Source organism: Mesoplodon mirus (assembly GCF_964341445.2).
Source record: "Mesoplodon mirus genome assembly, chromosome: 2".
In the NCBI taxonomy this organism is placed as follows: domain Eukaryota; kingdom Metazoa; phylum Chordata; class Mammalia; order Artiodactyla; family Ziphiidae; genus Mesoplodon; species Mesoplodon mirus.
The window spans coordinates 116,742,971-116,757,536 of NC_138977.1; the positions used below are offsets into that span (position 1 = coordinate 116,742,971).

General features: G+C 40.0%; 1 protein-coding gene across 6 annotated transcripts in view; it reads left to right on the forward strand.

The window, feature by feature from the left end:
* The window catches only part of LYST (lysosomal trafficking regulator), a 197,721-nt gene that overhangs the window by 137,319 nt on the left and 45,836 nt on the right, over window positions 1-14,566 (forward strand). For all 6 annotated transcript variants that reach the window (XM_082640698.1, XM_082640696.1, XM_082640699.1 and 3 more), the window contains 4 exons: window positions 1,703-1,855; window positions 6,173-6,417; window positions 11,106-11,172; window positions 12,526-12,682. In XM_082640698.1, coding sequence (XP_082496824.1) covers window positions 1,703-1,855; window positions 6,173-6,417; window positions 11,106-11,172; window positions 12,526-12,682 — 622 coding nt within the window. The remainder of the gene's footprint in view (window positions 1-1,702; window positions 1,856-6,172; window positions 6,418-11,105; window positions 11,173-12,525; window positions 12,683-14,566) is intronic.

Consider the following 14,566-nt stretch of genomic DNA (forward strand, 5'->3'; position numbering starts at 1 on the left):
AAGAAAAATTTTGTCTAATTGAATAACTTAAGTAATCCTGATATTCACATAGCTTAGTAGTCATGATTTTTATTCTTCTGGAAATACCGATATCAATCAGAAAATAACAAAAAAGACTCAATTCACATTTTTGTACAGAAAAGCATTTTATCCACTTGAATTCATTTACATGCCATTAAAATATTGTTTTGAGAGCCCTGTAACAGGAGAAGTAAGGCTCTTTGTTTCAGGACTTCTAAAGCTACAAACTGCTAAAGATGTAAGTAAATAAGATTATGTATGGTTTAATGGTGAATACATATTTGATTCAAAGAAATTAATGAGTGAGAACACAAAATTTGCTTGTAAAGCAAATCATGTTAAAAAATAATTAATTTAATATAGCCCCCGAAAATTGAGTAGGCATTATTTCATGATTCATATAACAATTACTACAGTATTTATCCCAGCTAGTAAAAATATAGTTATGTTATTTTTCAAGATGTATCTTTTCAGCAACCAAAGAATTTAATAGTTGCTACATGAAACAGCTTTTTTTCTGGAGCCAAAAGGTTACATATTCACCTTTAAAACTCTAAAAAGACCCTTGCTTTTTAATAGATTGAAGGCTTCTTCTTTTCTCTGTCCTTTTGTAGCATTTTTTCTTACTTCCTGTATGACATTTGCTATCTTGCCTTTTAAAAGTGGGTGCAAATATCTCGTTCCCCCTTTTTATCATACATAGATTTATGCAGGGCACTTAGCAGAGCACCTTGCCTGTAGATGCTTAATTAATGTTTATTAACTTGAATTCATGTTGAATGTTGAAGCTAAACAGGGAGGATTTTGGTTTTAAGAATGAGAATATTACGTTTTCATTAAAATATTTTATTTTCTTTGTAATATATTTCCTGTCTCTACTTCTAGAAATGAGTTGGGACCCAGTACAATAGTAAAGCACACATAGAGCAGGCCAAAGTGTCACTTCCTCGTTACAGCTGTTTTTCAAATTTCTCTTTGTTTTTGACTCCTGGAGATTTCATTTCCCTTACTTTCTTGCAAGCTCAACTATACATTTAAAAGAATATTTGCTTAGTAAAAGAAATCGGTCTGAAAAGTCTACATACTGTATGATTCCAACCATATGACATTCTGGAAAAAGGAACACAGTGGAGACAATAAAAAGATCAGTGGCTGCCAGATGGAACAGAAGGGAATTTTAGGGCAGTGACACTAGTCTGTGTGATAGTGTAATGGTGGATACATGTCATTAAACATTTGTCAAAACCCATTGAACTATACAACACCAAGATTAAACTATGGACTTTAGTTAAGAATAACCTATTCAATAGTGGCTCACCAGTTGTAGCACATGCACCACGTGAGAACAAGGTGTTCACAGTAGGGAAACTGAGTGCGGGGAAGCCATGCATTGGAACGCCGTGTTATCTGCTCAGTTCTGTAAACCTAAAACTGCTCTAAAAGATACAGCCTCCTAAAAAAGTTTAAACGAAGTCTATTTAAATTGTTTTTCTTAGATTTTTTAATCCAGCATTTTGAAGGGTTTAGTAGTGGGAGGATTTTCAGAGAATCTTATCTGCCATTTTGCCACAAAAGAAAGACTTTCTATTGCATTTTGATAGTTTTTAACAATCTAAAATTAAAACAATTATTTCTATTTCATGTAGAACAAATACTTTCATGTTATTTCCTTTGTCTTTAGAGCCTTCAGGGAGAATTGGAACCAGCATCGTTTTCCTGGACATATGAAGAAATTAAAGAAGTTCACAAGCGTTGGTGGCAATTGAGAGATAATGCAGTAGAAATCTTTTTAACAAATGGCAGAACACTCCTGTTGGCATTTGATAACACCAAGGTAAATTTGCCTTTATTAATACATATACTTTTTCAAAGCGATCAGGGATCAGTGTAACTACACTCATACTGATTAAATGAAGTTTTAACTTATTTAAACTTTGTTTCTGAAATCAAATAAAAATTGCCTTATTTCTTAGTACTGATTAAAGTAAATACTTAGTTATATTAGGATTATTTTTGTCCTCCAAAACTGTATTAAATTCTCATTCCCCAGAGTGACAGTATCTGTAAAAAGCAAATGAACGAATGTATAACCAACCTGAAAGTAGTTTAACCTTGATAGTAGATTCCATTTTTGACAAACCCTTTTTTGACTGCCACATCCTTTCAGCTACTATGTGTCTGCTAGCCTTTATAGAAAACCTCTTGGAAGAAACTGTGAATGCTTGCTGCTTCCAATTCCTCTCCTCCGGTTCTCCTTGGAAATGCTCCAGTCAGATCTTCTTCTCACCACTCCTCCTGTAACTTCTTTGGTTGGCATCACCAGTGACCTCCGTGTTGCTAAACCCTATGGTCATATTTCTTAGTCTTCATCTTACTTGACTCCTCAGCAGCATTTGACACAGCTGATTATTCTCTCTTTCTTTAAAGAAAGGGAAAAAAAAAACCTTCCTCACTGGGCTTCTGAGTTATCACTTTCTTAGTTCTCCTTTTAGCTCACCAGCCATTCCTCATCAGTCTTGTTTGCAGATGCTTCCTCTGGGCATCTCGGCGCTCACTCTTCATTTTATTTTTTATTTTTTAAATTTTTTGGCCGCAGTGCACGGTTCTCAGGATCTTAGTTCCCGGAACAGGGATTGAACATCCAGGAATTGAACCCAGGCCATGGCAGTGAAAGCGCCGAGTCCTAACCAGTGGAACGCTAGGGAATTCCCAGGGCTCACCCTCCAGACCTCTTCTCTTCTCATGCCATCTTGTGACTTTAAATACTATCTGTGTTATAACAACTTACAGATTTATATCACCACCCAAACCTCTTCCCTGGATGCCCACTCAAATATTTAAGTTTCTACTTGGCATCTCCACTTGGAAGTCTAATTGGCATCTCAAATTTTACACGGCAAAACTGAACTTCTAATCTCCCCCGCAAAATCTCTTTGCAGTTTTCCCCATCTCAGTAAATGGCGACTCCAGTGTTTCTGATTGGCCAGGTCAAAAACCTAGGGATTATCCTCGACTCCTCTTATTCTTTCATCTACTACATCTACTCTATCAGTAAGTTCTGTTGGCTCACCCCTCAGAATACATCCAGAATCTGACTGCTTCCACTGCTACCATCCTGGTCCAAGCCACTGTCATCTCTTGCATAAATCATTATACTAGCCTCCTAACTGGCCTCCCTGCTTCCATACTCCCTCTTCTTTCAGACTGTTCTCAACACAGCAGCTAAAGTGTGTCAGATCGTGCCATTCCTCTGCTCAAAACCCTCCGACCACTTTCTGTGTCACTCCATTAAAGGCAAAGACCTTACAATGTTGAATAATCTGGCACTTCCTTATCTCTCTGACCTTATCTTCTACCAGTCTATCCTTCACTCTCTCTGATCTATCTGTGGAGACCTTGTTTACCTTGACTATAGCAGGCACACTGATGCCTCAGGGCCTTGGCACTTACTGCTCCCTAGAATGCTGCCTGGAATGCTTTTCCTCTTAGGACTACATTACTGACTCCCTTACTTTTTTCAGGTTCCCTGGTCAAATGTCTTCTTATCAGAGAGACTTCCTTGATTACTCTAAATAAAACAGCAACCCCTGCCTCACTGCTACCCCCAAGCATCCCTTATCTCCTTTGCTTTGCTCTATTTTTCTCACAGCACTTAAAAGCATCCAACAGTGTCTCCCCAATAGACTGTAAGGACTTTGTTTTGTTAAGCGCTTCAGCTTTAGCACCTAGTATATAGGTGCTCAATAAATATTTGTTGAATGAATAAATGTTTCCTTTTTCTTGCAGAGGTTAGTATGCAAACTGTCATAAATTCTTTTCCACCAACCTTAGCTTCAGCAGCAGGCAACCTTCAGATTTATTTTTTTTAAATTTTTATTGGAGTATAGTTGCTTTACAATGTTGTGTAAGTTTCTGCTGTACAGCAAAGTGAAACAGCTATATGTATACCTATATCCCCTCTTTTTTGGATTTCCTTCCATTTAGGTCACCACAGAGCACTGAGTAGAGTTCCCTGTGCTATACTGTAGGTTCTCATTAGTTATCTTTTTTTTTTTTTTGCGGTACGCGGGCCTCTCACTGTCGTGGCCTCTCCCATTGCAGAGCACAGGCTCTGGACCAGGGAAGCCCTAGTTATCTATTTTATACATAGTATCAATTGTGTTTAGATGTCAATCCCAATCTCCCAATTCATCCCACCCCGGCCCTTCCCCCTTGGTATCCGTACGTTTTTTCTCTACGTCTCTGTCTCTATTTCTGCTTTGTAAATAAGATCGTCTATACCAGTTTGTTCAGATTCCACATATATGCATTAATATATGATATTTGGGGCTTCACTGGTGGCGCAGTGGTTGAGAGTCCACCTACCGATGCAGGGGACGTGGGTTCGTGCCCTGGTCTGGGAAGATCCCACATGCCACGGAGCGGCTGGGCCCGTGAGCCATGGCCGCTGAGCCTGCGCGTCTGGAGCCTGTGCTCCGTAACGGGAGAGGCCACAACAGTTAGAGGCCTGCGTAACAACAACAACAACAACAACAAAAAATATATATATATATATATGATATTTGTTTTTCTCTTTCTGACTTACTTCACTCTGTATGACAGTCTCTAGGTCCATCCACGTCTCTACAAATGACCCAATTTTGTTCCTTTTTATGGCTGAGTAATATTCCATTGTATATATGTACCGCGTCTTCTTTATCCATTCTTCTCCTGATAGACATGTAGGTTGCTTTCATGTCCTGGCTATTGTAAATAGTGCTGCAGTGAACATTGGGGTGCATGTGTCTTTTTGAATTATGGTTTTCTCTGGGTATATGTCCAGTAGTGGGATTGCTGGGTCACATGGTAGTTCTATTTTTAGTTTTTTAAGGAACCTCCATATTGTAACCTTCAGATTTAGAATATAAGTTTAGTTTTTGTTTTTGCCTTGAACTGATTCTTTTTTTTTAATTATCATAAAAAATACATAACATAAAAGTTGCCATCTTAACCATTTTCAAGCGTACAGTTCAGTTGTGTTAAGTATATTCACATTGTTGTGAAACAGACCTTAAGGTTCAGGTTCTTAAACACCTTGTAATCTTGCCTATTCCATAACCAAGATCATTCTTCTCATTCACTTTTAGTCTCATCTTTGATTATCCACATCCATGGCTCACCTTCCAATGCCTAAAGCATATACACATTTAAGAGGGGCAATTCAAATTTGTTTTTAGCAAAGTCCTGGCTCATCTGTTTTTTTTTCCATTTATTATCAGTTATCATTTAATTGCTTTAGAAGAAATCAGAATACCTTTTTTCTGTGACAGAACTTTTGTGCCTCTCTGAAAAAAGAGTTTACATACTAGTTTTCAATCAGTAGTGAAAATCAAGTATTCTGTTTTACATAGGATAGTTTATTTCATTCTCAGGAAATAAATATTATTACCCTCATATTACAGGTATGATAACTGTAACACAAAGAGTTTAAGCAAGAAAAAAGACCAGTTCTGTCAGAAAACTATGCTCTTTCTACTACATCATGTTGCATTTATTTAGATGAAGACTCTTCATTTTCCTTTATTGATTTTTTTTCTTAGGGTCTGTATATAAGTGACTTTTCTATACAGACTTCTTAGTTTCTTACTGATTTCTCCAGCTGCAAAACATAGTGGTTAAGAGCCACAAGTGAATGAATATTAAAAAAAAAAAGAAATAGACTCATAGATATGGAGAACAAACTAGTGGTACCAGTCGGGAGAGAGAAGGGGGAGGGGCAAGATAAGGGGAGAGGATTAAGAGGTACAAACTATTATATACAAAATAAATAAGTTACAAGGGTATATGGTACAGCACAAGGAATTAAGCCAACATTTTATAACAACTTTAAATGGAGTATAATTTATAAAAAAATTGAATCACTATGTTGTACACCTAAAACTAATATAATATTGTTAATCAACTACACTTCAATAAATAAATAAATAGCCCAACCTTTGGAGGAAGACGTGGATTTGAATCTCAGTTCCCCACCAGTCAGTGTTATTGGGCAAAAAGTATTTTCTTGGAGGACTTGAGATTAGTAACATGCCTATAATATCATGGATTCTTTGGAGGAAAATGTCAAGCCTAAAAATAAAATCTGGGTTTTTTTTTTCTCCTTCCTTTTTAGGTTCGTGATGATGTGTACCACAGTATACTAACAAATAACCTCCCTAATCTTCTGGAATATGGCAATATCACTGCTCTGACAAATTTATGGTATACTGGACAAATTACTAATTTTGAATATTTGACTCACTTAAACAAACATGCCGGCCGATCCTTTAATGATCTCATGCAGTATCCAGTGTTCCCGTTTATCCTAGCTGACTACGTTAGTGAGACCCTTGACCTCAGCGATCCATCAGTGTACAGGTAACTAAAGACATCATCACCTTTTGGCTTTGTCAATATGATGTATTTATTTTACTGAAGTTCTTATTGTAAGAATTTTCAAACATGCACAAAAATAGAATGAATGTATAATGAGCCCCATATGACCATGACCCCAGCTCAACAATTATCAAGATTTTTGCCAAACTTATGTCATCTTTTTTTTCTTCTTAAGATGAACCACACAAATCTTTTGTCATTTGTATGATCTTTAGTACACATCTCTTAAGAAAAAAGTGGAACATTTTCTTTCATAACCTCAGTGCCATTATCATATCTAAGAAAATCAACAGTAATTTCGTGGTATCATCTAATATCCAGTCCATTTTCAAATGTCCCCTGATTATATCAGAGGTGTCTTTCTATAGTTGATTTGTTTGAGTCAGGCCCACTGTCACCTTTGGTTGCTTTGTTTCTAAAGACATAACATCTAGAACAGCCCTATTTTTGTGTATGTATTTTTCTCTTTCTTTCTTCCTAACATTGACTTGTTTTTAAAACAAAAATAAGTCATTTGTCTTATAGGATGTCCCCCATTCCACATTAGCATTTAGGTTTTTCCTCTAGCCTCTGTACTTCCTAGAGACTTCAAATTACTTCTAAAGGCTTGCTTAGATTCAGATTCAACATTTTTTGGCAAGAATCCTCTAGAGGAGGTGGTGTGGACTTTCTATTGCCCCATATCAGGAGGCCTGTGATATCCCACTCTAAAGATGCTCAGGCTGGTCCGTGGGTTCAGCCTCCCGTTGAACTTGTTTCTTTCGTTGATGATTATTGTTCAAGTCTATTATTTCACTAGGGGTTACAGAATGGTGATTTCCTATTCTCTCATTTCTTCTGCATTTATTAGAAGAAAACATACAAGATGAGCCCAGGATATTTTGTTGTGTCAGAGAGCAAGGAAATGACTATAGCCTTGTCAGAAGGACTCGGGAGCCATATTTGCACACCTATGTTCTTTGCAGCTTTATTCGCAGTGGCCAGGAGGTGGAGGCAGCTCAGGTGTCTGTCTCTGGATCAATGGATGGGGAAAATGAGGTGCATACATACAGAGGAATATTACTCAACTTTAAGAAGGAGGGAAGTCCTGTCACATGGATGAGCCCTGGGGACGTTGTGCTAAATGGAATGAGCCAGCCGCAGAAGACAAACACTGTGTGATTCCTCTTCATGAGCTGTCTAGGGCAGTCAACTCAGAGAGACAGAGAGTGTAATGATGGATGTGGGGGACAGGAGAAGAGGGGGGTGGATATAGGGGGTTGTTGCTCAGCAGGTGCAGAGTTTCAGCTTTTTACAAAATGGAAAAGGTTTAGAGACCTATTGCACAACAATGTGGACATTGTTAACACCACTGAACTAGGTACTTGAGGATGGTTAGGATGGTACGTTTTGTGATGTGCGTTTTTTTTACCACAGTTACAAAAAATAAAAGACTTAGGAGCCAACTGGAAGTGGCTCTCACTGCCAAAGACAGGACAATCTGGGCATCAGAAAGAATAATGACTACAGTTGCTTGAACACATTTGAATTTAAAAAATACTTAAGTTGGTCTTCCCTGGTGGCGCAGTGGTTGAGAGTCTGCCTGCCGATGCAGGGGACACGGGTCCGTGCCCTGGTCCGGGAAGATCCCACATGCCGCAGAGCGGCTGGGCCCGTGAGCCATGGCCACTGAGCCTGTGCATCCAGAGCCTGTGCTCCGCAACGGGAGAGGCCACAACAGTGAGAGGCCCGCGTAACGCAAAAAAAAAAAAAATACTTAAGTTAACAATGACACTTTTTAAAGGCCCCCAAAACAAAGCAAAACTAAACTCACTGGTCACTGTTTGGGTAGGGCACCAATTCCTTGTTTTTGAAATTTGACAAATAAGGAAAAGAATTAAGCTTTTATCCTGCCTTTCCTGAATGAGTTGCCTTTTAGAGTAACCAAATAGCCCTAGTTGATGAGGGAATATTCTGTTTCTTTAGTTTTAAATAACATTCTCTGGCTAGGATCAAAAAGTCAAGAAATAACAACTGTTGGCGAGGATATAGAGAAAAGAGACCCTGTGCACTGTTGGTGGGAATGTAAATTGGTGCAGCCACTGTGGAGAACAATATGGAAGCTCCTTAAAAAACTAAAAATAGATCTGTCATATGATCCAGCCATTCTACTTCTGGGTATTTATCCAGAGGAAATGAAAGCACTAACTTGAAAAGATATCTGCACCCCCATGTTCACTGCAGCATTATTTATAGTAGCCAAGATACAGAAACAACCTAAGTGTCCATCTGTGGATGAATGGATAAATAAAATGTCACACACACACAATGGAATACTATTTATCCATAAAGGAGAATGAAATCTTGTGACGGCATGGATAGACCTTGCGGGCATTATGCTAAGTGAAACAAGTCAGTCAAAGACAAATACCATACAAATAAGTATGATCTTACTTGTATGTGGAATCTAAAAATAAAAACAAAAAAAACGAACAAACAGAAAAACTCATTAATACAGAGAACAGATTGGTGGTTGCCAGAAGCATTGGGAGGGTGGGATTGTGGCAAAATGGGTGAAGGGAGTCAAAAGGTACAGACTGCCAGTTATGAAATGAGCCCTGGGATGCAACGCACAGCACGATGACCTTAGCTAATAACACTGCATTACATGTTTGAAAGTTGCTGAGAGAGTAAATCTTAAAAGTTCTCAGCACAACAAAAAAAAATCCTGTAACTACATGTGGTGATGGCTGCTACCTAGACTTACTGTGGTGATCATTTTGTAATATCGAATATACAAATATCAAATCATTATGTTGGACACCTGAAACTAATATAGTGTTATATATCCATTACACTTCAGTTAAAAAATTATCTATGTAGTTTAAAGAAAAATTGACTGCCAATATACTACTTAGTGTATTAGAATATTTTAATTATAACTGCTAAATAGTAGGCCTAGTTCAGACAGCTTTCAAGAAATCAGATTCAATTTAATGTATTTGTTAATTTAAAAAAGAGCAAATGGCACATTATTTATCATTTAGACATTTTTATACACTGCTAATGTACTTAAATTTTTACACTACTGAGGACTTCCCCGGTAGCACAGTGGTTAAGAATCCACCTGCCAATGCAGAGGACATGGGTTTGAGCCCTGGTCCAGGAAGATCCCACATGCTGTGGAGCAGCTAAGCTCGTGCACCACAACTACTGAAGCCCACACGCCTGGAGCCCATGCTCCGCAACAAGAGAAGCCACCATAATGAGAAGCCAGCACACCACAGCGAAGAGTAGCCCCAGCTCAACGCAACTAGAGAAAGCCCATGCGCACACAGCAACAAAGACCCAGCACAGCCAAAAATAAATAAATAAATAAATTTATATTTAAAAAAAGAATGATATTGTAGAAATGTATATTATGGGGGAGGGGAGATTTTTATTTAAAAAGTAATTATACATACACAAATAAGGAGAGAGCATCTGGAAAGGTATGTACCCTTCCAGATATATTGTGAGTGATAGTATTGTGGTTGATTTTTGGTTTATTCTATTCACTCATCAGTAACTTCTGATTTTCCAACCACAACAGTATTACCTGTGTTCAAAAAAACTACTTACACTGTTTAGAAAAAAATTGCATGGCAGGATCTTGAACACGATTTCTCCTATATTGAGGTGAATTTGTATCTATGCTATAAAACCGTCTTTACTTTTTAACAAAGTTTTTAGGATTATCAAAGCCTCAAAAATGAAACTAATGTGTTTGCTATCACTAAGTTTAATATCCCTAGGAAATAATTTTCCCCCAAAATAGATATATCAACCTCTGGCTAAGCAGACCTGGTTTGACTTAACTGAAACTTGAGCAAATCTTGATGTTGATCTAGTTGTGGTGCCAGATGTTGAAACTCCAGGTGGTCCCATCCCGGTGCCAGACCAGATGGCACCTCAGCCAGAGAAGCCTGCCCTTCCTCATTGGATCTTGTTCTCTTGCTCTTTTATGGGCCTCACACAGATGCTACTTGACTCTGTAGCTTGTGAAAGTGGAAATTGATCCTTGAGTTCTCTTCCCTCCCTGATACAGTGTGAACACCAGCGCAGACATGCATACGCATGCATACGTTGTCTACACTGTGCACATGGGTCAGTCACTATCCACAAATTAGATAACAAAATGTTTACATCAGTACTCACACTCCAGATTTCAGGGTGGTCATTTTAAGCATGTGTTGTTTCTTCAGTTTTCACTAACCTAGTAATTACATAACATCTCATGATCATATCTGCTATCCAAAGTGCCCTTCACTCTTCCTTGCCGAGCTGGGTGTAGAATCTGGAAATGGGGGCGGGAACTTCCAGGGCTCGGTAGGAATCAGCTGCCATGGGCAGCATCAGTTATGATTTGGAGGAAGTAGAGGAACCAGAAAAGGGAGGGAGAACAGCTCTTCTTGTGTAGGTTACTCGTTAAGTCAGGAATTCCTAATAATGGTATGCATCTGTTTAGAAAAATTCTATCTTCATAGGTTATGAAATCATAATTGTGACTTAATTGCAAAGCAACATGTGTAAGCACTAAACCAAGGGCTGAGTATTCTGTTGACCACTTATTTACTTGTAAACATCTAAGGCAGCTTAATCCTGACAGTATCAGCATACTTCGATGTTTTCCATCATCTCTTCCTCTGTAGAAATCTCTCCAAGCCCATAGCTGTGCAGTACAAAGAAAAAGAAGATCGTTACGTGGACACATACAAGGTAGGTTTAGTATTTCCTCATGTATTTTGATAAGTAAAAACTGGATTTTTGTTTTACAGACTGTTTTACTTAATTTTAAATGTATTGATTTTTCTGTTTCCCACTTCCTTGTGCTTTGATTAACAGTCAACTGGAAATCATTATGTGATTTTAAATATTATTTTCTGTCTTAATTCTCTGAAAACATTTTGCCCAGAAAAAGAAATGCACTTACTGTTACATAAATTGGAAGCTCATAATCCGTTGTAATGTTCAAATATATAAATAATTATATTCCTTATAAAAATCACAAAGATTTCCAGGGACCTGCTATTTGTATCCCCTAGTGTTATATATAATAATATCAATATATTTATAATGTACCATAATCCCTTATTATTCATCTCAGCAAATTGTTCATAGGTTTATTAACAAAAAATACTGGATTGTAAAGTTTAAAAATAGAAATTAATTACCCATTTCTGTGAAATTAATATTAATGGAATCCTGCTGGAGATTTTTAAAAACCCATTAGTCATATGTTACATTCTTCACAACAGTATCAAGATAGGAGCAGCTTAAGTAGTTTTCTCATATTCACCACGTTATCTTATGTCAAAGTTCCAGAAAGGTCCATCCAAGCATCTTACAACTGTTACTGCTTGATTCTTCTGCAGCTAAAAATGCAGCAGTGTTATGGGAATCAAAGAGAAGTGACTCCAGAAAATTCACTGTCCCCTGACTTTGTTATTAGAGACAGAAGCTACAGGAGATGAGAATAGTGACAGATTTGGTTGAGCTTCTTGCTTTATGATGGGAAGACAGGCATAGTTGAAAAGTCACCACCGTCTTCGTTATTTCTGTGTAACTCCACTGCAAAACAGCTATAAAATGTTATATTAAAGAATTCCAATAATATGATACAGGTTTTACATTTCTATTGCAGTTCCTCTGCTAGAGAAGCATTTCTCTAAAGAATGTAGCATTACAGCTTGAAACCCTCTTAAGACGCAGACATCTCTAGTGAGAGTGGCAGCTCTTATTTATTGAGCCCTTGACCAGTTGAGATATATTAGATATATATTATCTAAACTGATATTATTATCAGTTTAGATTTATGTATTAGTTGGGAGTCAGAGGGCTGGGAGGTGGGGTACAGAACAGGTGGGTTCTCTATGAGCAAATGAGCGGGTAAACGTGCATGGTCAGGCCTTAGTGGGGCACCAGACCCCCGGACACTCAGGAGGGCCGAGGGCAAGCCATGGAGAATGGCGTCTAATGGGCAGCAGAGAAGGATGGGAAAGAAGACAAGTGAGGCAGCTCCAGCTCTGCCTGGAGCTCACTGTCACGAGTTCTGGTCCCTGTGTCCTTCAGTACCTGGAGGAGGAGTACCGCAAAGGAGCCCGGGAAGACGACCCGATGCCCCCGGTGCAGCCCTACCACTACGGTTCCCACTACTCCAACAGCGGCACCGTGCTTCACTTCCTGGTCAGGATGCCTCCTTTCACAAAGATGTTTTTAGCCTATCAAGGTAAGGGTTGTTTCATAACTACCTCAAAGGTCAGATTGGTCATCAGGGATAAAACACTTGACTGACGTCCTGAGAATGTACTGAAACTAATCAAATCATAGGAAAAAGAATTCTATATATTCCCGCAACAAAATTCTCTTCAAGAAACCAGCAGTGGTACTAGGAGGACGCGGAATTCATGTCTCCACACAACCAGGGCACCTACGAGGCCCCAGTGGGGGACCGCGGACACCTGAGGGGATGGGAGGACCCCCCAGTGACTGGGTAGGACGCGGGGCATGGGGGGAGTGAAGGGGGAGGAGAAGTGGAGGTGGGATGGGACTGGCGCCCCTGAGGGGGAGGGATTCCAGGCCCGAAGGGGGAAGTTGGGGAACCACTGGGAGGGCAGAGGATCAAAAGGGAGTGTGGCCAGGTTTCCCCTGCCCACTTGGGCCCCCAGGAACCTGCTGAGATCCCTGGGCCTGATCCTCTGCCCACCGAGGCCCCCTGCAGGCACGCGGGTCCTGAGGGAGTGGGAGGTGGGGAAGGGGGAGGAAAAGTAAAGACCAGACCTCCGGGGCCAGCACCCCTGAAGGGTGGCTGGGGGAGGGAAGGAGTTCCTACACCCAGCAGGACCCACCCACGCTTAGGGGTCCAGTGGCGATGGGGGAGACAGTGGGGGAGGGGCACAAAGGAGGGGAGGGGCACAAAGGAACGGAGGGGAACGGGGCCAGCACTTTCCCTGTCCACTTAGGCACCAGGGAACGTGTTGGGCTCCTGGTCCTAATCCTCTGCCCTTGGAGCCTCCCTCCTGCGGCACAGAGCCCAAGCCCCACCCTTATCCCCCCACCCGAGGCCCCACCTCTACACTCAGAGACCCCCTCTGAAACCCCCTCCAATGGGCTGGGCCTAAACCCCACAAACACACCCTAAGGCAGGGCCCTGCCTCCAAACTCGGGAACTGTACACTCCAGAGACCCTCCTTTTGAGGTGCTGCCTCTCCCCTTCCATGCAGGTCCTAAGCAGAGGCCCCGCCCCACGCTGAAACATCACCCCCCCCACCCGCCTAGGTCCTGCTCCACCCTAAACCCCGCCCCTGCCTAAGTTCCATCCCCCGCCTAAACCCCACCCCTATAGCCAAGGCTTTTTTTTTTCTTTTTTCCTCTTTTAGATTGGAGTTCTGTTTTTTTGATTCATTGTTGTTGATTCTTTTTTTTTTTACATCTTTATTGGAGTATAATTGCTTTAAAATGGTGTGTTAGTTTCTGCTTTATAAAGTGAATCAGTTATACATATACATATGTTCCCATATCTCTTCCCTCTTGCATCTCCCTCCCTTCCACCCTCCCTATCCCACCCCTCTAGGTGGTCACAAAGCACTGAGCTGATCTCCCTCTGCTATGTGGCTGCTTGATTCTTTTATATTTTTATTTTTCCTAATAAATCTTTTAGTTTTCTAATTTTGTTCTTTATACTTTGTTATCGTTCTCTCCTTTTAACTTACCCCTCCCCCCCCTTTTTTTTTCTTTTTTCTGTTGTGGTTTTATTTTGCCTTGTTGCAGTTGTTTTAATTATAGTTTTATTTTTCCTAATATATTTTTATCTTTCTAATTTTATTTTGTTTTTTATTCTTTAATATTGTACTGCTCCTTTTTTTCTTTCTTTCTTTCTTTTTTTTTTTTTACCTCGCCACAAAGCTTGCGGGATCTTGGTTCCCAGGCCAGAGGTTAGGCCCAAGCTCCTGTGGTGGGAGCTCCGAGTCCAAACCGCTGGACTAACAGAGAATCTCAGACCCCAGGGAATATTAATCACAGTGAGGCCTCCCAGAGATCCTCATCTCATCACCAATACCCAGCTCTATCCAACGGCCTGCAAACTGCAGTGCCGGACATCTCAGGCCAAACA